General features: G+C 37.7%; 1 protein-coding gene across 7 annotated transcripts in view; it reads right to left on the bottom strand.

Annotated features, from left to right (window-relative positions):
• Arid4b (AT-rich interaction domain 4B) overlaps positions 1-25,081 on the bottom strand; it is a 125,307-nt gene that overhangs the window by 8,214 nt on the left and 92,012 nt on the right. For 2 of the 7 annotated variants that reach the window (XM_042278229.2, XM_042278230.2), the window contains exons 17-21: positions 23,262-23,525; positions 10,990-11,074; positions 8,490-8,688; positions 4,853-6,061; positions 1,813-1,926 (exon numbers count right to left, since the gene is read on the bottom strand). In XM_042278229.2, coding sequence (XP_042134163.1) covers positions 1,813-1,926; positions 4,853-6,061; positions 8,490-8,688; positions 10,990-11,074; positions 23,262-23,525 — 1,871 coding nt within the window. Of the gene's footprint in view, positions 1-951; positions 1,105-1,812; positions 1,927-4,852; positions 6,062-8,489; positions 8,689-10,989; positions 11,075-23,261; positions 23,526-25,081 lie in introns of all 7 variants that reach the window. The other 5 variants (XM_076572938.1, XM_076572939.1, XM_042278233.2 and 2 more) reach the window with 3 other exon arrangements.

Raw genomic sequence — 25,081 nt, 5'->3', positions numbered from 1 at the left:
CCACATATCCATACCACAGATGCTTCACTCAGGCAGTCTCTTCCCTAGCTAAAGAGCTTTTTACTCTATTGGAATATGGCATTTCTTGTAACTTCTTTAGGACTTTATTTGTGCACAGCAAAATGTACCAATTCTGCTGCCACAGTGGTGCATAATCATCACTATCACTGAAGAATTTCTTGGGAAACTATACTGACATGGGTAACAAATTCCTTCATCTCCTCACACATAATAGCTTGTTTCCTAAAATTTATCATCACGCTCCCTGTGGTCAACATATTCTGGAGTTTATCAAGAATTTGCTAATTAAGCTTCAGTTCTAGAATGGATGAACTTATCCTTGACCACTTGTCATAGGACAGGAGTACGGTTTGTTTAGTTATGCATGTCCTCTTTCTAGATACAAAGTACCTCGTTAGATTCCGTTACAATGATTGCACTAAGACATGCTCAGAGAATGGTTAATGGTAACTGAAGCCAGATAATCAAAGTTACCATCAACTGCTCTAAATGGATTAATTTATTGACTCTTTGAAGATGAGCCTTTCTGGAAATGACATTAAAATGGTAACATCTTGATGACAAAAGCATTCCAGTGTAGAAAGAAGTATTTTAACTATTCTGTTGTTCATACCAAGTAATCTAGAACCAATTTGGCATATATTGATGAATTATTCTTTAACAGCACTCAAGTAGGGGCTCTGAAGGTGTCAAAAGTGTTCCAAACTGCAAAGGTGCACCTCTTCCCCTGAGAGTAAACAACCTCTGCCACTCCTATACACACATCTTAATGAATCTTTCCCCAGTCTCCACTGCCGCTCTCGAACCATAACAACTCCTAGCTAAGCCACCCAAGGCTTGGCCCCTTTGTGTGCTGTGGCCTGCCTCAGCCTGCCTGACACGGCCTTGCTGAGCACAGCCACCCGGGGCCCCAAAGGATGCCATATTCACCGCCTGGAAGTCATATGGGCTCAGCAGAAGCTCGGGGAGCTGACCGCGTAACCCTTTTCTGCACTGCAGTGCAGCCAAGGCCGCTGCTAGCAAAGGTCAGGCAGTGGAGGTGGCAGGAGTCTCGGAAGAGCAGCAGGGGTCAGTGTGGGGCACCTGAAAAAAAATTCTTTACATATTTTCCACTTCTTATTTTGTCTACAAAAATAATAATAATAAATAAAGATCAAATGCACAGCCCTCAGAAGAAGCAAAGCATTATATTCTCTGCAGGCCAATGAACAGGCCCTGCCAGTCTTAGACAGAGCACTCTTAGCAAAAGTATTGCTTGTGATTGCTTTCAAGTAATATATATGGTTTAGGGATGGAAGTGTAATTTCATAGACTGAAACTGTGCCTGCTGTTCTGAAACATTACAAATCAATCCACTTCCTTGTAACAAAAGTACACATAGAACATGTAGACACTGAACATGAAGGTAACTGAGCCATGATGTCTACATGATCACTCACCAGCAACCAATACCATTAATAGCAATTTGTTCAATCCTAGACTTTACCCATCATGAGAAAACTTCTGTGTATCTGTTAGCTGTTTGTTGTTTGAGGCAGGGTCACATGTAGTCCAGGCTGACTTTGAATTGGCTATGTAGCATAGAATGATCTTGAACTCCTGATTCCTCTGCCTCTACCTCCCCAAAACTGGCATTATAGGTGTGCACCACCTATCCAGCATATGACCTTTTTTAAGGTTATGAGAAAAAAAAATGTAGAATTAACCCATAACCAAATAACCTTTTAATGGAGGGGGGGGGTCAACTATTATTTTTGTATCTTGAAGCTTCAAAGCAAAATTCACACTTACTGCCTTTCCCCTTCTTTTTGTTGTTCACCACGGTGGCTTTATGGCTTCTCTTCTGCTTTTTTGATGAACTTCCTCCTCCCTGAGCATCTTTCACTCTTTTCTGACCTGTACAGGCTGTAATGAGAAATAACTTAAGTGATATAAAATAGAACTCACTTTTATTTTGGTAGGACTGGGGACTGAACAGATCTGTGAATAGCTTCACGGACGGTAAGCCACTGCTCTACAACTGAGCTGTATACCCAGTACAGCAACACAAAACAGAATCAGACATTCCCTAGCTGACTATTTAAATATCTTAGAAAGCAATTCCCAAACTATAAACTTTTGTAAGATTTATATAAATTATCATAAAAAAATATTCCCAATTTTTAATTCACTGTCATTAATGAAGCTCAGCTAGCCCTTAAAAGTTAAGGACTTTTTCCAGAAAGGCAAGGTGCATTCTTAGGAAAATTGAGACTGAAAATGCTGTCAGCATAGTACCGCAGTTTATGGGTCCAGTAACTCAAACATAGGAACATGGTGAAATCTGTTAAGATTCAATAAAACCGAAGTATTAAGGTTCTGTTACAAGTGGTAATGCTAACAAGTGAATGGGATAGGAGGGAAAGTAAAACAGAAAGTCACACAGCTTAGACTGGTCTCCAACTTCCGATACAGCTGGAGATGGCTTTGAACTCCTGGTCTTTGCCTCCACCTCCCCAGTGCTGCACTTACATGCCTGAAACATGGTGCTTTGTAATGTATTAATTGGATATATCCTGGAAGTAATTCATGCTTGTTTTTATGTGAATTTACTTCTAGGGCATTGACAAGCTAATTTGCATACAACTTACAAACTCAGCAACATGGATTTTAAGAAACACCTAATCCTTTTGGTATGAAATGACCTGCAAAGTACTATAAACCAACACCATCCTTTCTTGAACTAGCTCAAGTGTTTAGCTTCAACAAGAACTTCTTTGATGTGAGAGCTTCACGGATCCATCCCGATTCTAAACTGCACCATCTCTGTACATTACTGGTGAGGTCTTCAGCCCGTGTTGTACTCTTGTGACTTTGGAATTACACACAATCTCTCAGACTACCCAAAATAAGCCTTTGTTTTAAAACGCAGAGACTGAAGAGGTACATCCACTTGCTTCCAATTTCTAGTACTGTAACATATCATATAAATTATTCTTATAATAAAACTATGGCAGCCAAAAATGTTTCTTGCTGCTTCTGTTACCAATGGTAAAATTAATCTGCAGTTTACAAAATACGGCTTCCTTGGTTGCAAACTGTAATAGGCTATTCATTGTATGAAATTTTGTATTTTTTACTGAATATATTAATGAAAATGAGATTGTATGATAGGTGTCTAAGAGTTCAATGAGACATGAATTCCAAAAAAAAACTGAATAGTGCTTTGATTTGATAAAGCAGATGGCCTCGAGTTTCACACCTTTTAAAAATAAAATTTATTTTATGTTTAGTTGTATGTGTGGGTATGAGCTTGTGAGGGAAGGTACCCATGGAGGCCAGAAGATGGGAGTCAAATTTCCTGGAACTAGAGTTACAGGAGGTTGTAAACCCCCTAATGTAGGTGCCGGGAACTGAACTCTGGTCCTCTGCAAAAGCTGTATGCACTCTTAACTACTAAGTCATCTCTAGCCACAGCACTTAAAAAAGACAAGTGTTGGGCCGGGCGGTGGTGGCGCACGCCTTTAATCCCAGCACTCGGGAGGCAGAGCCAGGCGGATCGCTGTGAGTTCGAGGCCAGCCTGGGCTACCAAGTGAGCTCCAGGAAAGGCGCAAAGCTACGCAGAGAAACCCTGTCTCGAAAAACCAAAAAAAAAAAAAAAAGAAAAGTGTGTGTGTGTGTGTGTGTGTGTGTGTGTAAGAGGATACCTTTGTGAGGTGATTTACTCTTTCAACCAAGTGGTTTTAGGGATCAATCCAAGTTATCAGGCCTTTACCCATAGAACCTTCTTGCCAGTCCAAGTTCCATACATTCCCTCCCCCACCCCCACCCCAAGACAGGGTTTCTCTGAGTAGCACCAGCTGTCCTGGAAGTTGTTCTATAGATCATGCTGGCCTCTAACTCTGAGATCCATGTGCCTCTGTCTCCTGAGTGCTGGGATGCAAGGTGTTTGCCAGCACCACCCAGTTCCAAGTTCCATACTTCCAATCTAATCAAGTTTAATATTAAAAGGGCAGCACTGAGTCTTAGCAGAGAAAATAGCAAACTCTTTCTGGTTGATTTTAATTTTTCTTAAGAGATGAAGACCATAAAAAGGATATAATCGCTCAAGAGCAAGAATTCTAATACACACTGTTGAAGGCCTAACTGACATTCTTTCCCTTTGAAGATGCCTTTCTTCATGAATATGTAATATAACTCTATAACAGAGCACAGATGTAATCATAGTAGTAGCTATACTTGTAAATCCCCATGGAAAATCAAGAGTATTACTATAGAATATTATTAACATACATTGGTCCTTCAATTTGGAAGCTATAATCTAATAAAGCATCAAATTCCTTTACAAACTCACACAAGTAAGTCAGGCTTGCAAATCAGTTTGACACGATTGTCTGAGGGAAGCAGTGCCTGGGCAGTTGGTTGCTCCAAACCCCTATTTACAGTATTTGGTTAAGGGTGGAGGGGTCTGTCAACAAATCAAAATGTTTGTGAGAGACTACACGTTATAACTGCAAACACAGTGTTACATAAATACAGTTAAGTGGCTCATATATCTAGTCAACCAACATATGGAATGAATTTCATTAGCTTTAGCTCTAGGCCTACAGGAAAGTTGTAGCATGTGGTCTAAAATCCACTTGAAATGTCATGGGAGGTTCAGGAAAAGGACATTAAAGACTCTCAAATGCATCCCATCATCATTATTTAAATTACCTTCCTACTGTCCATTTTTACTGTGTTCATACAAGCACACCACTTAACCACCTCACATTAAAAGACACAGTGCAACTACCAAGGCATTAAGGAGAGAAATCCTACAAGTGGTCAGCATGTCCTTTTCAGCCTCACCTTTTTCTGGGTGTTCTGGTTCTGGCTGATTGCTACTGCTGGAGCTCACGCTCGCATCGAAGCCTGCTGGTGAGCTATTTCCCTCTGACTGGAGGTCCTGGAGCTCCCCCACAACACTGTCCACCTCGATTGTGCTGTCAGTTTCACTTTTGATGCTTCGAACCTCCTCCTGGTTTGGAGCCAGGGGCTCTGACACTGTGACAGAAGACTGCTGCTGACTAGTTTCTGTCACAGTGACTGATGAAGGCGACTCCGGTGTGGTAGGTGGGGTATTAAGCACTGAATTACTGCCACTGCTTGGAAATTCAGTTTTTCGGTCACTAACCTCTAAGGGTTTTTCTTCAACTGACTTATTGTCAACATTGGCTGGTAGTGGCTTCTCAAGCTCTATAATGGGTGAACAACTCTCCTCTTCTGCCACAGTCTGCAGTGACTCCTCTACCGCCCCTTCATCTGGGGCAGGATGGGGTGGAGAAGCTGCAGCCTCAGTGTCAGAGTCAGAGAAAAGCTCCTTCAGTGTTTTCTTGGGCCACTGTCCCTGAATACTTGACCAGACATCTTTTCTATCTTTAGCCCTGCTGTTCTGAAGTCTTTCATCAGAGTTGTTTAGAAGTTTTATCCTTTTTTCTGGTACTTCCGAAAATCCTGAATAGAAACTCGTTGTCCGTAGAGATTTCCTCTTTTCCTCCAAGCCATTATATTTCTTGGTTGGTGTCATCTTTGCTTTGGCCTTTTCTTCCTCATCTTCATCGGAGGAGCTGTTACTACTGTTTTCTGTGCAAAGTGGCTCTTTGCTCTTGGTTCTGTCTTCCTTCTTGCCAGGGGATCCAGTCTGCAAACATTCTTCTGTATTGCAATACCGTCTTTTCCCTCGTTTTGTTTGTGGCTTTAAAGATTTATCTGTTGTATCTTTCTTAACATCCTTTCTCTTTTTTGTGATTTCATCTTCTTCTTCAAAATCAGTATCTTCTGATATTCCTTCCACATCCTTTCTTAATCTTTCTGGAGATTTTGTTTTGGCTATTACCAAATCTGTGTGGACTTTGTTTTCTTCTGGCAAAGATGGACTACTCTGTTCCTCTTTTGAAATAAGCTCGTTTCTGGGGTGGGTCAAATGGTCCACCTTTGATTCATCTTTGCCACTGCTGTCTATGTCCTGAGCACCCCTCTCATCTTCCTGCTCACTTTCTTCAGCAGAACTTTCAGAAGCTAAAAAATAAGAGGGTGGGGGAGTAATAAGCCTAGTAAGACTATTGTTTATGTCTGCCTCAAACAAAAATGGAAAGAAAAATTTCCTCCTAGGTGCTGTGGTTTAAATGTCTTCTTCAAAACTGAAGCTGAAACTTAACTGACACTCTGAGAGTACTGGCAAGTGGGAACTTTACAAGTGACTAAATCATGAACAGAATGATGTCCTTTTCACAGTAGTGGGTTAGCTAGTGCATGGGTTACCACTGTTGTGATGCCCTCACCACAGAGAGCTCAATGCCCTCAATGGCAAGAAAGAAAACCTTTTCTTTTTGAGTTTTATTCAAGCTGTAGCAGTTAGACTAGTAGAAAACCGACTAAAACACACAGCTGTAACCAGAATAAAAACTTTTTCAAGTGAATAAAACTAATCTGCAGAAATTTTCTAAAGAAATTTGCCCCTTTCCTGTACTTGTTTTTAAGTACTAGAAAACACTGTCATCCAAATGAGAATAGGAAGGGCTGCAGAGATGGCTCAGCAATTAAGAGTGTCCATTGCTTTAGCAAAGGACCTAAGTCCCTAGCATCAACAAGGCGGCTCACAACCATCTCTAACTCCAGTTCCAAGGGATCCAACCCATGTTCTGACCTCTGTGGACACCAGGCACTTGGTACAAATACATACATGCAGGCAAAACAAACATACACATAAAATACATAAATCTTTAAAAAAATATTTTTAATGAGAATTTAGGGTAACAGAATCCTCAGTTAAAAAACAAAAACAAAAACTTATACTAGAGAAGAGTTCTTGAATCTTTCTACCTAGCCATCCAGCCATCCAATCATTCTGGAATGACCTAACACAACACCCCCCCACACACACCCGGGTATTATTATAATGACTCTTTCTCTTAATTAAGCAGGCTCTGAAACCAGAATATGATATAGAGAGTCTACTCAGACAAGCTCTGGCTGGCCTAGAATTCACTATGTAGACCAGGCTGGCTTTGAACTCTCAAGAGATCAGCCTGCCTTTTGCCTCCTGAGTACTGGGATTAAAGGTATGCACCACACTTGGACCAAATAGCATTAAAGACAGCCTCAACCTACGGTTTCTCACAAATTGAGGCTTCCATTAAATGTTCAGTATTACTTTTAAAGTAAACAGTATCTTCTTTAGGAATATATCCATAAATAAATAAATAAATAAATAAATAAATAAATAAATAAATAAATAAATAAATAAATAAATAAATAAATAAATCCTACTTTTAAAAAAAGGAATGTTATATAAAGTTAAGGTAGTAATGACTCCTGAGGAGGCACACCTAATTAACTGCTACCTGCTCATGACTGAAGTGTCTAATTCTTGTTCTTTAAACTACGTATTTTTTTAATATAGTAGTCTACTTGTCAGAATCATTAGCAAACTTTTAAAACAAACTTTAGAATATTATATAGCAGTAGACTTATAGAATAAATCCATATACAGTCTTTTGAAAGAAGGGAGAAAACCTAATTTCTATTATAGCTAAAATAAATAAAAAACAAAACTCTCGAAACAGTTTAAAATATTTTTAGGGAAAGGAATTAATTTACTTTGTAGATCAGATCCCTGTTCCAATCAATTTTCAAGCCAGATTTAATAATCTCCAGTTCTCAATGCTTTTTTAAATATAATTTATTTATTTTTCTTATTTTGACTGGGTGAATGTTTAGCCTGTGTGTGCATGTGTGCGTGCGCGCACGCGCACACACACCAAATGTATGCCTGATGCCCATGGAGTTCAGAGGAGGGTGTCAGATCCCCTCCATTCTGGAGTTAGATGGTTATGAGGCACCATGTGGGTTCTGGAAATTGAACTCAGGTCCTATGCAAGGGCAACAAGTGCTCTTAACCACAGAGGCACCTCACCAGTCCAGTTTTCTGCTTTTCTTATTACTTGCTTCATATTACCATGTATACTAACCATAACAACATCATAAAAGGATCAAACAGATAAGCAGGTAAGTTCTCCACAAATAACTTTCAGAACTGCTTTATCGTCTTAATACACAGCACAGCCTATGCTTTATACAGCAACAAAACGGGCAGTGTTCAACAAGAATTAGAGAAATCCGGCCCTGAAGGTACTCAACTAACAACATACATAGCAAATTCTGGTTAAAAAAAAAAAAAAAAAACTAACCTCCTGCTGCCACTGCTGCCACAGAACTACTTTTATAGAATTTAACTTTTGGAATTTTTTCTGGGCGGCAGAAGTGGGGATAGGTGGACATTTTTGAGACAGACTCTTAATATATTGCTCAGGTTAGCCTCAAGTCTCAACCCTTCTGTATCAGCTTTCAGAGTACTGAAATTACAGCCATGTACCACCACACTCAGATTCATTTAAACATTTATAGAACTTAAAATCAAATATTTGCATGCAACAGTTATGTTTACCTTGTAGTCCATTAAGAATGGAAGTAATTTCTATAGATTTAATATGAGCTGCATCAGAGTTTTTGGCATCAGCAAGATCTAGTTTTGAAACCATCTCAGGAGATGGATTTGACTGAAATGGCGGTTTTGACAAGCGTCGAAGTTTACAGTTCTTGGGAGAGTATTTTTCATCTTTGTCTTTTTCTTTGTCTAATTTATTCTAGATTAAGAAATAAAGCATTAGATATTAGCTATAATTTGTTAAGAACAACTTCTAAGGAACAATATTAGTCATATTTTAAAGAAATTCAAAGAATATGTTATTAAATATTTAACTGAGAAAGAATACCAGAAAAAATAAAAGAAAAACTTCAAAATAACCAGGTTTGATTCTTTAGTTTATTCATGAAAACACTGAGATGAAAAAATTGTTTTGTATTTACAATCTAATAGTAGCAATCAAATCAGACTGGCAATTAAGACTAACAAATTAAGGACTGCTAATAACAGTTGTTATAAATTCTTAAAAATTAAATCATAGATCCAAATTTAATATTTACAAAAGGAGAAACTGACTTTCAACATTCTTATATTAAATTTGAACATTCTCACTGTAAAGTACAGACTGGAATGGCCATGTTCTGTACTTTGAAATTTACAGGAGGGATTACATGCATTGACCTGCTGTGAAGTAAGTTCACAGACAGCCTTCCTACCTCACTCAAAGGCTGGTATTTTCTAATACTCAATTAACAAACAGATGAGTCAAAGCTAAGGGATTTCCTACAAGTGATGTTTTTTGTTTGTTTTGCAATTTAGGCTCGCCAGTGTGACTTAGCAACAACAATTCTCAAGGCCTAGTACACAGACAGACTGAAAATATGAGTGCTTATTTTTTAAGTCTCCAAAGGACAGTGCATGGGGAAAATACTCCTTTATATGTAACAGTTAAAATTAGGATAGCAGCTATTCTCCAAGTGGGGTCTTTGACCAGCTATTTCTGACAACTTGCTAGAAAAGCAGACCTCAGCATCCAAAATGCTGAGGATGAAACCAGTCTGTTTTAACATGTTCTCCAGGTGACTCTGGTAAATGCTTCAACAGTGAGGGACCAATGACTGGGCCTAACTTTCAGAACATCCTAAGAAGGGCAGGCAGATTACCAAAGTCTGTAATGTCTATTGTTACTCCCAACTTTTTAGCATGACTTTTTTTCATGACTTGATCTCAGAAACCACAATCTACCATGCACACTGAAGGCTGAAACAGCTCACTTCAGTCCAAGCTCAAATACATTTTCTAGTGGCTGTCAAAGGAGTATCTCCAACAACAGCTCTCAGAGAAAACTTGAGAAAGGGAGGGAGGCATGTGCGACATCAAAGAGTAATACATAATAACCTTCTAAAATACAGAAACTTAAGTTCACATGCCTCTTTCCTTATGACCAAGACTTTTAACATTCTCAGGTTAGTAACAAGAAGTGAATGGAGACAGACATTCAGAGAACATTTCATGTATATGACCCAAGCATTGCTTCTCCCACTCATCTACTTAACAATGCTGTTTCAAAGCTTGTTTTGTACAAAGACACTGGGTTTTTAACAAACATTTTAACAAATGTTCTTCCAATTACTAAAAAACAATGCTAAACATAGCATGATTTACATACTTTTCAATAAGGACCAACAAAGAGTGTGTAAAGAAAGGGTTTTAAAAAATTCTGAGTTTTAGGTACTGGACTACCATACCAGAAATTTAGACTCAAGTTTACAATGATAAAAAAAGATTGCCAACGAGATAAATGCATTCGGCATCTGAGACCACAAGGGGGTCTCTAAACAGGAAAATAACAGTTTTTTACTGGAGTAAAAAAAATTGAGTTTCAGAACCATTACTAAGCATGTGAACTACACAAAAAGTATAAAAATCCTTTCTTAAAAAATCTTAAAACCATGTTAATGGTCTGTCTGGCTTTTAATAGAATATCTAAAAATATTTATCTCACAATTAGTAACAATAATTCTATCATGTATAGCAGTACAATTTTGCACATGAGAGCACAGATCCTATGGTAGCTATATAGTGCATGGTGAAGAGGGTGCTGAAAACATTTTGACCCAGTATCCAGTCAGATAAAGATGATATACTCTGCTCTGTCTTTAGACATCTCCTCTTCCTCACCTTACATCTATTACAATAACTCACACCCCCTACCTGCAATGCTTGATGGCTCCTAGTTGGGAACTACAAGAGACAGGAAAGGTTTAAATGGATAAATGCATTTTTGTTTTATATAATGTTGAAACCAAAAAGGCCTCAGAGATCAGTTAGCACTGTTCCTAAAACTTTTCTATAAAGTGACAAAATTAATTAGAGCAGAATCTAACATTTGGTAAAAGTGCTTTTTAAGAGAAGATTAACATCAGGAGTAGCACATGCACATTTAATTGTCTTTTTCTTTTCTTTTTTTTAAGAAAAATATATTTAACAGCTAATGGAGCATAGCAAAATCAAGACTTACCTTTATTTTCTTCCGATGTTTTATCTTTGGTACATTTTTATCAGCAGGTCTTACTATTTTATCTGCCTTAATCCATTCATCATATCTAAAATTGAAAAAAATAAGCATAAATGAATAACCATAAATATGTAAGCTACATGCCACAGAAGGAACTATGCTATATTCAAATACAAAACTCAAATATTGAGTCCTAACATCTTACAACTTCAAAGGCTCTTTGGAGATCTCTTATTTCAACCTGATGAGTATGGAATCAAGACATCAAAGTGAGTCAAACTGACTGTCCCAAGGTCAATATAGCTACTGACTGAACCAAACCTTCATAAATTCTCTGGGTTCCCTCCCTGCTCCATTGAAACCAAACATGGAAAATAAACACTGAGAAATTACAATCTTTTCTACACATCTGTTTTGCTCCTGAGCAGCAGGTATTTTTTTTCTCTCTCTCTCTAGACCTGTCAAGAAAGATGTTGTAGTTAAGCAACACTGACAGCCTCCTACTGCAATTTAGAGAATGCAAAATAACCCAGGATAGGGGAGTGTTGCTGATAAAATGTTAAGAAAAACATTATTCTGCTAACTTTTCTATGTTTTAAAATGCTTCTTTCATACATTTACAGACATTAAAAGGTCAACAGAGCTCTAAATGACTTCTCAACCCAATGTGCAAAGTCTTCAGAATTTTACAAGGTGCAAAATACTATTAACTACATTAAGCTATTTATGCAAAAAAAGAATAATTTTTCCATTAAAAATAAGCTAGAAAAAGTAACATTAGAAATGAATTCTTTTGGTGTTCTGAAATTACATCCATAAAAAGAGAGTGGCAATTTGTTATTACTTATTTATCTATCTGCAGTATGTGAGATTAAAAATTATAGCCTTGCACACACTATGCAAATGCTCTACCAATGAGCTATGGCTCCAGCCTTCAATAACATTTTAAACTCTGGAACCTGAAAATGAGGTTTAAAATGTTTAAAATAAAAATTCATTACTACAAACATTTATAGTGAGGTAACAAAGATCCTAAATCAAGAACTAAATTAGTAAGATGTGATAATTCAGGCCTTAGGAGGATAAGGGAGGAGTGTCAGAAGCTCCAGACCAGTCTGCATTTCAAGAGTGAGACGCTGTCTCAAAAAGTGACCAGTCTTCTTAAACATAAAAAATAAAAATAAAAAGATAAATTACACAGGTCATTATTTGATTAAGCATGTAAAGTAACCCTTAGGCAAGTGTTAAACAGGTGACAGTGAAACTTCTGACTCAACTCCACACAGGATCACATTGTGCTTCCTACTGACTAAACCTGATGGTGGCCATAAAAGAAGAGAAAGGGAGCAGTTATAGGATGCACTCTGAGAACAGCTCAATGCTTCTCTTACCAGTCACATGCCATATATGGTTTTAAGGCTCAAATATATAATACTTAAGAAAGTTGTAAAGCAAGTATTACTTTTCCAAAATTACATTTTGCCCTTCACAGCAGTATCAAAAACTGCATTATGCTTAAAGCCATTTAGGGACAAAGGATACCTGAACAGTCGAATGTTGGCTTCCCAAACCTAACATATCCTAGAGATACTAAAATTCTGTAAGAATAAACAGGGCATTGGTTGGACCTAGAGCTTCAGCTACCTGAGAAAGTGAAATAGGAGAATCACTTGAACCCAGGAGTTCAAGTCTAACCTGGGCAACACAACAGGAACTTGTTCTCAAGGACCAGCAAGATGGCTCAGCAAGCAAAAACTCTTGACATCCAAGCCTGACAGCCCTGAGTTTAACCTCTAGAACCCATATAAATGTGGAAACAGAGAACTGACTCCAAAATGTTCTCTACGTACACACATCCCATATATATATACAACACCCAAATAATAAATTTAAAAACAACCAATCTCGAGGCAACTTGTGAAATGGGAATAACAACACATGCTGTGTGCACTTAAAAAAAAACACACATAAACTCCTTTTATACTGTGATATCATTTCAATATAAGAGCCTATTTATTTACATTTGGAGAAAGGGTTTCTTTTTGTTTCTCTGGCTGTCCTGAAACTTGTTTGTAGACCAGGCTGGCCTCAAACTCATGTAGATTTGCCTGCCTCTGCCTCCCAAGTGCTGGGACTAAAGGATTACACCATCACACCCACTTAAAGTATTACTTTTTTTGGTTTTGGGTCTTTTTTTTTCTTGTTTTTGTTTTTTTGAGACAGGGTTTCTTGGTATAGGCCTGGCTGTCCAGGAACTTGCTCTCTAGACCAGGGTGGCCTCTTGTTTTGCTTTTGAGACAGTGTTTCATGTAGTATGGGTTAGTCAGAATGTGCTATATAGCTGAGACTGATCTTGAATGCCTGATGTTCCTGCTTTTGACTCAGGTGTTGGGATTATAGGAAATTCAAATATCTTAAAACACCACAAAAATTTAAAGTTCCGTGTTTTTAAACGAAGTGGTAAAAATGAGAAAATATTCAATTTAGAAACAGGAAAAACAGCTGGGTGGCAGTGATGCACAACTTTAATCCTATTGATTGGGAGACAGAGGCAGGCGGATCTCTGAGTTCAAGGCCAGCCTGGTCTAGAGAATCGATTCCCTCAAAGTACATCTTTAAAGAATACTAGAATTGCTGGGTATTGTGGAGTTCTCTCTTAATCTCAACAAAGGGGAGGAGACAAAGGTAAGCAAATCTCTGTGAGTTTGAGGTCACTCTGGTCTACAAATGGAGTTTCAGGCCAGCCAGGAGCTACATAGTGGAACCCTATCTCAAAAACAAAAAATACTGGAATATTGGAGCGGACATTAAATCACACCTACAATCTATCACCCAGGAGGACAAAACAGGAGGATGGAAAGCTCCAGACTAACCTGGATACAGAGAGACTGTCTCCAAAAACACCAACCCAAATCAACATTAATGAGCAAACCAGAAGAGAAGACTATCATGTAAACATGAGCAGCCTTGTCCCCGTGGCTATCTTAACCACCACTGTACATGAGGCTCCCCAGTTCATTACTGCTTTAAGAGCCAACAGCAGAAAGCTGGGAGATAGCTCAGCAGAAAAGAGTGAACAGACACCTGCACTCACAATACATATTCCAATACAGACACATGAGAATAAAAAAATTTTTTTAATGTTAAAAAAAAAAAGAAATCACATATGATAACCACCATCCAAAATAGTTAAGAATGGGCGCAACCTAATTATCCATTAACAAATGAATGGATGATGAAAATGTGGCACATATACATACATAACAGAATTTTATCAAGCTATAAATAAAAATAAAATCATATATATGCAAGAAAAAGGATAAGCAGAAATCATTACACTAAGTGAAATAAGCTAGACTCAGAAAAATACTTCATGATTTCTCAAATATGCAGATTCTAGACTTTAAGTTTTAGATGCATATAAAGAGTGTGGATCATGAAACTAGACTGGGAATCATGAAGAGATATCTTCCATTGGTTTTTTAAAATTTATTTATTTATTTATTTATTTATGTATATTTTTTATGTGTGAGTGTTCTGTCTGCATGCATGCCTACAGGCCAGGTCATGTGGTTCCTGGGAATTGAACTCAGGTCCTCCTGTCGAGCAGACAGTGCTCTTAATCTCTGAGCCATCTCTCCAGCCCAAATATCTCAATGGGGAGAAGATGGGAGAAGATGGCAACAGAATACAAGTGACATGAAAGAAGGGGAACAATGGGAGAGAGGAAAGGAGGGAAGGAACCTATAGGAGGGGCAAGGGAGATGAGGCAGAGAATAGAAGAGGAGTGAGTACCAATAAGAACGAAGCATGGGTGGAAATGTCATAGTGACTTTAGAAAAGAGAATCACAATACAGGTAATCAAGACACTAGGGTACGCATTCCAATGTGGATGCCCACTGAGCAGATACAACTAGGATTCTCCCAGCAACTGTTGAGCAACAGGTCTTCAGCTGAACCCTTCAGTGCTAAGCAATTACATTCTCTCCTCTTCATCAGTCAGCATGACATAAAGAGGCTATGAGAGAAAGAGCCACCTGACCTACTGGCTCACACACAACACATACTTGTCTTCTTGAGGCTCTTACTAGAGAAAGCAGGGAGACTGGATGGCTGATGCACCACCCTCTGCCTCGAACTGGACTTTCACTAAAAGTACCAAGGAACTGGTCTCTTCATGACAAGAAGAGATTCACCTTCTCAGGGCATCAGGGAAGAGGACTATTACTGGGTTTTTTGTTTTTCCCAATTCAAAAACAAATACTGAGCCAGGCAGTGGTGGCACATGCCTTTAATCCCAGCATAGGAGGCAGAAACTGGTGGATCTCTGTGAGTTCAAGGCCAGACTGGTCTACGAGTAATTCCATGACAGCCAGGGTAGTAACACTAAGAAATCCTATCTGGAAAAAACAAAAAACAAACAAGCAAAAAAATGAAAACTAATATCAAGCAAATTAAGTCTGATTATTTTAAGTAAGGGCTGGAGCTCAGTGATTATGCACTTGCTCGGCATGATCAAAGCTCTAGGTTTGAGCCTTAGTATTGTCAATAGAGGAAAAAAGTCTGGTTAAGCCTCAGCTTTTAAATTCCATTATTAGCACATTATATAATAATTAATCTTACACACAGAACCCAGGTAAGTATCTGATATGCATCTAAACTTCTAGGCAAATACACATGCCAAATCTGAGACGACATCTACTGGAATCACCTAACATGAAGGACTCAGTATCTCGTAGGCCACATAAAAATGGTCAAAACTTATACAGACAAATTTATTTATTCAATACATCTCAGCATATTCAGCATGAAGTCACAACACAGCTCTTGTCTTCAAGGAGCTCACAATTTAACCTAGAAGACAGTGCAGAGCAGTAAATGTAACAATACAAACCTTCTGAAAGAAGCAGCCCATGGCAGATTTGACTTTTTTCTTAATGTGTTCAAAATACACAAAGCTAAAGGAAACCATTCAGAGACCACTGTGTACTTGCTCTCACCAGAGAAAACTAGAAGTTCTAAAAAGCTTTGTAACTTTTGTTTGGCTGAATTGGCAAATCATCTAAACAATCATTTGGCAATAATACAAACAGCAGAATGTTAGTCTACCAAATATACTAACCAAAATGGTGACTATGCCCACTTCCAATAGAGGTCTTCTGAAACACAACTTGCAAAGAAATATTGTATGTACACCATAATATATACTCAGTCATACTTTTATTTTAAAAAACAAATTACACGCAGGAACAGATGTTTTAAAAATATTTTCAGAGCAGCTGGGCATGGTAGTGCACCCCTTTAATTCTAACACTTAGGAGGCAAAGATAGACAGATCTCTAAGTTCAAGGCCAGCCTGGTACACACAGTGAGTTCCAGGCCAGGTAGGGTTGGTTACAGGGTAGGACCCTGTCCTAACAAAACAAAAGAAAACAAAACAAAACAAAGCAAAGTTAAGCAAAAAAAAAAAAAAAAAAAAAGCTTTCAGAGCAAAACCAAGTTGACATAATTCTTTAAAAACTATCTGAAATACATGTAAAGGTTATTACCATTCAAATGATTAGCCAATAGGTTAAATATCAAAATTCTAAAATGATACTCAATAATTACTTTAAAATTGGTGACAACAATATTTTATACCCCCTATACTATTAAATCCAATGACATGAAATCCAGCGAATTCATCTTAATGAAGAATAAAATAGCAGAGCCAGGCATAGTGAACACATCTCTAAGAGCAGCACTTAGGAGATGGAAGAGGAGGATCAATAGGTCACCCTCACCAAACAGGAAGTTCAAGGCCAGTCTGGGCTACCTAATTACCTTATCTTCACCACTACCTCCCAAGAGAACATAATAGTAGAATGATAGAAACATGAATATTACAGCATTCTTGATTTAAAATTTGTCACAAGCAGCTCAACCAAACAGTATAGTCACCCTAGCAATAGCATTTCCTAGGGATTCTAATGCTAGTGTGGGTCTGCAGGCAGAGATAAACACATAATGCCAAGAAAACATCACACACTATGAACCAAGCTTAGAGCTCTGCAAATGGTTTAAAGCTGTAGTACTAACTGCACACTGTGATGTAGATACGAAGTTTTATAAACATCCTCAAAGTAGAGTTTTTCCAGTAACTGATTAAGTTTAGGAAATTTACTTGTGCATATTGAAAATAAACAAAAAACAGACGCACTTGTTAATCTGTAAATTATACGTGGAATATGTCCACATACATGTTTTTAAAACACCTGCCAACCTATACTCAATGAGACAGACCCAGGTTTAGTCAACAGTCTCAGATAAAAATACAAAGAAAGATTAATCTTTTTCATGAAGTTGATGCTGATTTTCACTTGTACTCCTGTAGTTAATCAAAAGGCAATCTGTTCTAAAACAAGATTACAAACACTTGCTTACAAACCTTTATCAAATGAGGTCCATCTTATGGACCTTTAACTTTTAGCCTATAGAAGTACAACAGATAGTTTTCCAGAGTATTTGCTGTCCTCTTATCAATACTGAATAAACAGGATAGACTAGTTAGGAAAAAGAATAGAAAAATTAGGTTGAAAAGTAACAGTTTTAATTTTGAAAGTACAAAAGAAGGGAGGAAGTCCTAAGAAATGGGGATTCCCAATGAAATTTGCTAACCAGGAGACAGGTTCAGTGTTCTGAAGAGAAATTACATTCCTGAGCTCAGAAAAATTCATTATCCCTGACTCATGTTATGATTAGAAAAACACGAACATAAAGTAACAAATTGCAATAGTTATCAGAGGAAAAAAATAAAACAAGAAATTAAAACAGAAAACTTCCATTTACAAATAAGAAATAAAACAAGATAATTAAGGGACAGAAAGTAAAAACAGGTGCAGCTGTGGTAGCCGGAACCCAGGCAGAGAGTATCGTAGAAGGAGTGATCAGCTAGATGTGACCATCACTGATAAACAAGAAGGGTCCTGTAAGTACTGTTCAGGAGCCTGGCACGGGATGTGGAGCCCGGTCAGAGAGGGCACACCCCGAGATGAGAAAACAGGACAGGTGCAGACACCACTGTCAAACAGCTGGTGGAATGATGCACAGAGATGGAACAGCAGGACTCAACAGGCTCGAGAGACAGGAAAGTATGTGCAAGTCTTTAGTGGTGGGGTTAATTTGAACAGATCAAGAAAAAGGACCCCTGTCTTTTACTAGACAACAATATCTAGACAGCAACATGACATTAACTTGTGACTAGAGGTGACAAACACACAGCAGGACTGTAGAAGCAGGCAGGAGATAGAGTATAAGTTAGTAGAAATTTTCTTCTCATTTTAATTTCTCAATGAGGTTAAAATCAAAGTTACCAGTTGAAAGTGAGGAAGGGAAGAGTTTGGGGGAGGGAAGAAATGAGAAACAACGTAAAATAATCAGCTAAGAAAATAGAAGAGAGAACAAAATAATAATAATAATAAAGGCTCACTTAAGGTTCACAACGACTAATTTCAAATAGAAGCAGAGTGGCACATTGGTTTTACTTCAGCCAGATCAGCTGTTCAAGTAAGGGGTCGAGCAAGGGGGATGATGGGTGCTTGTGGTTCTGTCAGAGTATTGTTCTCATCTACAACAGGGATGGAAAAGAAGAGCTACTACTCAGACAAAGTGAGGAGAACTGGCCAAGAGAAGTACCAAACACAGAGGAAACTGAGGTGTGTGCCACTCACTATGCTCCATCTCTGTGGTAGTGGGGGATGAGAATCTATAAATTATAAATCTCACTCAACAGTTTCCTTAACTGGACTAGAAATCTTTTTGCAGAGACCACTGTCTTAATGTCCACACTAAGACCACAGTGTTTTGACACATAGTAGGCACTCAATGTCCATTCATCAAATAAAGCTTGATAAACAGCAACTAAATGTGATCAGAAGAGGATTAAAAGGCTGAATTTGTCGCAGTCTTTTAAAAAAATTTTAAAGTTAGTGGACAAGTAATGGCAGGAAATACCTTCATATATATATATTATGATACTTTATCATCTGCCTCCCCACAATCTGTCCCTACATGCGGTTTTTCTCTTTTTATATTTCCCTCTCTCCAAGGGGAAATCTATATACTTAAAGAAATACAATATTTAAAGGATAGAACACATTTTTATTGAAACATGTCCTTAAGTATAATGCTATTTTCAGTTCTCTCTAATTTCTCATAAAGAACAGAACTACTGTTAGATACTGAAGAGTTTACAGTTAGCCAGGCATGGTGGTGCACACCAGTAATCCCAACAGTAGGGAGGCAGAGGCAAGAGGATGGAAGCCAATTCCAGGGCTAGATAGCCAGATCCTGTCTTAGAAACCAAAGACAAAGAAGAAATAAAATTGAAGTCACAGAGTTATAGTAAACATCTCTTTCCTATTCCTCTAATGAGTCAGTGTCAGTATACTGTAATAAAGTATTCATATATTATACATCACAAACCAATGCTGCTGCAGAGATGGCTTAGTGGTTAAGACTGCTTATTACTTCCTCCAGAGGACCCAAGCTAAGCTCCCAGCACACACGTCAAGCAAGTCACAATCCCCCGCAACTCCAGTTCTAGGAGACCCAATGCCCTCTTTCTGGTTTCCATGGCCACCTGCACACAAGTAGCATATAGTCACATAGATGTACCAAGCTTACAATTTTCCTGCCTCAGACACCAAGTACTAGGATTACATATGTAGCTCCTAGTGGGTTATTTTCATAATGCATAACCTTATTTCCTAAAACCAATCCTATACTTATTATATGGCAAGGACATGATACCAAAACAGACCAATACTAACATCATTTGGAGAAATTTGAAAAAAACACAGAGGAGTTGTCTAAACTATTAAAACTGGCTAAAGTAATAGCTAGGGAGACGGTTCAGTGGTTGCGAGCACTGGCTGCTCTTCCAGAGGACCCTGATTCGGTTCCCTGAACCCACATGCTAGTACACAACCATCTGTAACTCCAGTTCCAGGGGATCCAATATGTATTTCTGGCTTCTGTGAGCACCACACAGACCTACATGCAGGCAGAACACTTTTACATATTTTTAAAAAGTGGATTCTCCCACTCAATTAGGAAGCAAAAAGGTTAAAGTATTATTATAACTTCTTGTGGCAGTGTGGCCAGGAGTTGGACCCAGACAGCACCTTACACTTGCTTAACAAATGCCCCGCTACTGCTACAACCCACCCATAGGAATGTAATTTTCAAAAAATTATGGGGATATATTTTCAAAACCACTGTAATTAAGTGATTTTAATCCATTTATTATATTTGTATTTATTTTTCTAGATTGAATGCTATTTTTAGGAGTGTTAAAAAGTATTCATACAATGACTTAGAACATTTCAAGCATCCAATGCCTAGTGATTCTATGGTATTTGACAGTAACTTAAAACACAATCACTGTATCAGAAAAATTCACTACCAGTCTGTCATTTTGGTTTGGGCTCAAGAGTTCCAAGTTTACTTTAAGTAAATTTACATAAAATACATTTTATTCTTTCCATGTGGTAGCAAAAAACTGACTCAAATATTAATGTTTGTATAAATATAATATTTGTTTAAAATATTTTATAACTGTAAATGAGAAATGAACAAAATTTAAATTTATGAATCTTAGAAAAAGGAAAACTACAGAAATAAATAAGAAAAAGTAAAAGTACAGAAATCAATAAGAGAAAACTTTTCAAAACTAAGATATTATTTCCTTTAAGAAAACTCCTTACAGAAAACTTCAGGTAACATGTACACAAAAATGGCTCCATACAAAATGTCCTAAACCATTCTCAATCGTAAATCAGCGTGACTGCCGACAAAGCTGTTTTCATGAACCTCCACGCGTAAAGCTTCATCTCTAATATTTCTAGTAATGTAGATAGTATGCTGAAGACCCCTAAAGTAATAGGAAATAACTGAAGAGCTGATGATTTGTTGTAGTCCTTTGATTAGTTTCAGACATGAAGACACAGCAATAATAATAATAGTTTTTGCTGGTTTATCAACAAGACACTCTTTGGTAACTACTGCAGAGAACAACGGGGACATTGTCATGCTAGATTAACTGTTAATATGCTGAAGTACAGTCCTGTCCTCTATGCTGCAGAAGTATGCAGATCCACCCCCGAGGTCTTCATCGAGATGGTTAGGTTCTTCTTTGCAAAGTTCTTAGCACAGGACTGCTTGAGGTCAAAACAGACAGCATCCGTCTTAATAAGACAAGCATGACTTGCTGGTTCAGGTATCACTTTCCTTCCTGTGTCACTACAAAGCTGAGTATCTCAACTTAAAATCTTCCTTTCCTTCTATCAATTTCAAAACTGAAATATTGGATATTCCTTCCTACCTTCTGAAACCCAAACACTAACAGAACTATGTTTTTCTTTAATCAATCTTTTCTTTAAAAATAGAAAAGCATTTTTACTGGTTTTATAAAAAGTTACATTTAATTTCCTTTGTGTCTTATTTCTTATGCTTTTGCTTAGGAAGCCAATTAGTAGAGATAATCAAGCCCTAATGCTGTGAAATCTGAACAATGCCTAAACTTTATTCATCGGTCATGAAACTTCAAGCACTGCATTCAATATAAGCCAAGAAGAACAACTGCGTCTGTGTGGAAATCAGCAAAGTAACTAAGAATGAAGATCGGAAAGGACAGTAAGCCTCTCTACTCTGTGGTGGTCCTGAAGCTGGGCTGGCTCAGCCTTCAGGCTCCATAGTCTACACTTAGTTTGCATGCACCTGAGGGAGAAGCAAGACCACCTTAACACCTTTATTCAGTAAGATGAAACTGCCCAAGACGAAAACACTGTACAGAATATGCCCATGGAAGAATCTGAGGTTTCTAGTTACAGCCAGCCTGTCAATGAGAAAATTGCCATGCAATAAAGACAGAAGAGCCAACAGCTATGAGGATAGACTGTATCCAAGGGTGCATGTACCATCTGCAAAGTCTATGCTTCAGGACAACTACACTTCAAAGCACTGGTGAGAAGGCATTCTTAAAATCACACCTTTACTAGTCTTACTGACCAGAAATTTAATGAGTCTCTGAACTTCCTGACATAAGCTGCTGTTTTCTTCCTAGAGTTAGAAAAGACCAAAATTATACTTTTCTCAAATTAGAAAGGCAATGAGATTAGGTTACACTTCCAGAACTTGCCGCTGTTACAACAGAACAAAAGGTGTACTACTAAGAAATGGAGAATTTTAAATGTTTTCTGAATACTGCATTTGTGTACACGTGATAGTAGAGACTGAACTGAAGGACACACGGTGCTTAGTAGGTACTCTACCTAGGAGCCACACCTCTTCCCAAAAAATAACTTTAACTAAAAAGCTTGACAACTGTAGTGTTCTTAGAAAACACCAGGATTCCCTTCATAAAACCACCAGTAGAAACAACTAAGTTTAATTTTTCTCAAGATCCAACTATCACAGGCTAGATGCATATAATTTCATATGTAACAATAAATATTGCAAAATATTCCAAAGTTAAAAGACAACTAAGTGGTCTGTCTTAAAAACTGACTTCTCGATTTTGGATAAGACTGAAATGCAGTCTCTTCAGATAAACTCCACAAAATTATGCAAGTTAAAATCTCAAGTCATTCACCACAACCTATATCCAAGACCTCTGCATTGTCTTTCGTTGTCTGGCCTCAGGAGCAGTGGGCAGGTGCTCTCTCTCTTAGCACACTTGCTGGTGTTTTCAGCTACAGTTTCAAAAATACAAACAAGTCTCTGAGACTTCTGAAAAAGTAGTAATGTAGCTGCTGATAATAAGGTCTTTTAAGACTCAGTGATGCTTCTTTAAGCGATTCCAACTCTGAAATCCTTGCCTACTGAAGGAGGGTGTGATGACTAGGAAGACCACAAAGAAGAGTGCAGGGATTGAAAATGGAGAAAGCAGGCAGCCGGTAATGATATGATGAAGTCAAGAAGCGAAAACCATTACCTGTGTGAGGTTTTTCTATCATCTCATTCCAGTTTTACAATCTATTAATCTCCATGTATTAAACTTAACTGTTTAGACCTATCTTTCATAAACTAAAGATGTCTGTGAAGTGCTGAAAACATGAAGCAGAGTGGTAGGGTGTCATTAAGTGAGGTATTTACATGCTAAAAGCTTGGTATTTTTAATGTTAATGTGATTTCAGTTAGAATACTAGTAAGTCTGTAATTCGTTATGTAAGTTTTTAAATAGAAAAGTATTTTAGAATTGGTTGTAATAATCACTAGCTGAAACTCAAGTTACCTCACATTCCATCCGCAGTAATGCACCAAGTAAAGGACCTCTCCACCTTCGACATCAGAATCTTTTATACTAGCTTCATACATTTTTTGATTTTTCCCTCGTCCATACCGCACTTGGACTTTCATGCCTGGTGGATAGCACTCAAACTCCTCTTCTTCATTGTTGTCGTCATCATCTTCATCCTCATCCTCTTCCTCCTCTTCTTCCTCCTCCTCCTCTTCTATTTCTTCATCATCTTCATCTTCATCTTTATTGGTTTCATCTCTTGAAAGGTTTAAAAAATTGCAGAGTTAATAAAAGTTACTTCATATGCGTTTCAGTTCCAAACCACATATACTGATAAAAATCGTGGCTGTGATTGTTCCAGAACAGCAGGTTCCATGTGTATAAAATGCTCTGGGTTTCAATTTAGCATTAAAAACTAAAACCTGTATGAGAGGACAAGTGTCAGAAAGACCTATTTAGAGGAAAATGAAGAAGCAAAAATAAGTCCATTAAAAGAAAATTTCCTGTACTGCAATCCCAGTCATTGGGAGGATGAGGTAGGAGGCTCAATGTGAGTTCAGAGGCCAGTCCAGGCTACATAGTATGACCCTGCTCAAATGACAGACAGAGAGACAGAGACACAGAGAGAGATTAAGTGCGAATGATTGATTTCCACCCGTCAAAAGAACATAAGTTGTGTTGAATGGCAGGAAACTAGTATGCCTAACTAACCGTTCTCTCAAGTTTTATTAGGGGCGTGCTTTACAACTCAGCGCTCGCTCGCTCTCTCTCTCTCTCTCTCTCTCTCTCTCTCTCTCTCTCTCTCACACACACACACACACACATACATACACACCCAACACTCAACTGCCATTTTCTGATTAAAACTTATTCTAAAACAAGTATTTCCAACCTAAGAATGTTTAAAACAAACATATTTACTAACAAATGGCAACTCTCAGTAATGATAAGATATGCTCCAACTAGATCCTCAAATGTTGAAGTAAATGTAAAATACAATTTTAATTTTCATAGGAATTTTCTACTACAGTCACATGAATATCACATCTATCTATGCAAATATCACAATTTCTGTGCTTTACCAGACATTTACTGAACTTTCCTACCACAGATTCTTTTTTTTTTTTTTTTTTTTTGGTTTTTTCGAGACAGGGTTTCTCTGTGTAGCTTTGCGCCTTTCCTACCACAGATTCTTTCAACCTGAAAGTTTCTAAAAAAAAGTAGGCAAATTGAGAGGCCAGCTCCAAATACTGGAAACTAAAACACAAACTATCCCAAACTTAAGAGCACTAAGCTATTTTCATCATCTCAATACCACATAATTTCTAAAGTGGCCATTTGTATTCCTGCTTTTTTTTTCCAATTTCCTTTTTTTCAATTACAATTTTGAGACCGTCTTATTATGTAGGCAAGTCCAGCCTTGAACTTGTGACCCTCCTGCCACAGCCCCTAGAGTTCAACACCATGCCAGCTTCATGTTTTTCTTCTATTATCCATAAATCTGTATTGAAAAAATTGGATAAAATCTCCAGGTTCGAATCTTCCCAATCACTAGTTTTACAAAAATTAAGTTTCAATATCAATTCAGTGTTACATTTAGACAGTTTGTCTACTTTGCAATGTGAGGGAACTATCAACAAGTCTCTCTCAGAAAGGATCTATCACTTCATAGCTAGAAATGTGTAATCATATGAAAATAGATACAGAAAAGCCCCCAGCAGTACTAATTTCAGTTTTAGAGTCTTTTATAAAATCCTTTAAGTGATGTGTCTCAGCTATATAATTATATGGGTAATGAAAACACCTATAGATAC

The sequence above is a fragment of the Peromyscus maniculatus genome, chromosome 5 (genome assembly GCF_049852395.1).
Source record: "Peromyscus maniculatus bairdii isolate BWxNUB_F1_BW_parent chromosome 5, HU_Pman_BW_mat_3.1, whole genome shotgun sequence".
Taxonomy (NCBI): Eukaryota; Metazoa; Chordata; class Mammalia; order Rodentia; family Cricetidae; genus Peromyscus; species Peromyscus maniculatus.
Note: the sequence above shows the minus strand (reverse complement) of the source record. Positions and strands in the feature narration are given on the sequence as shown.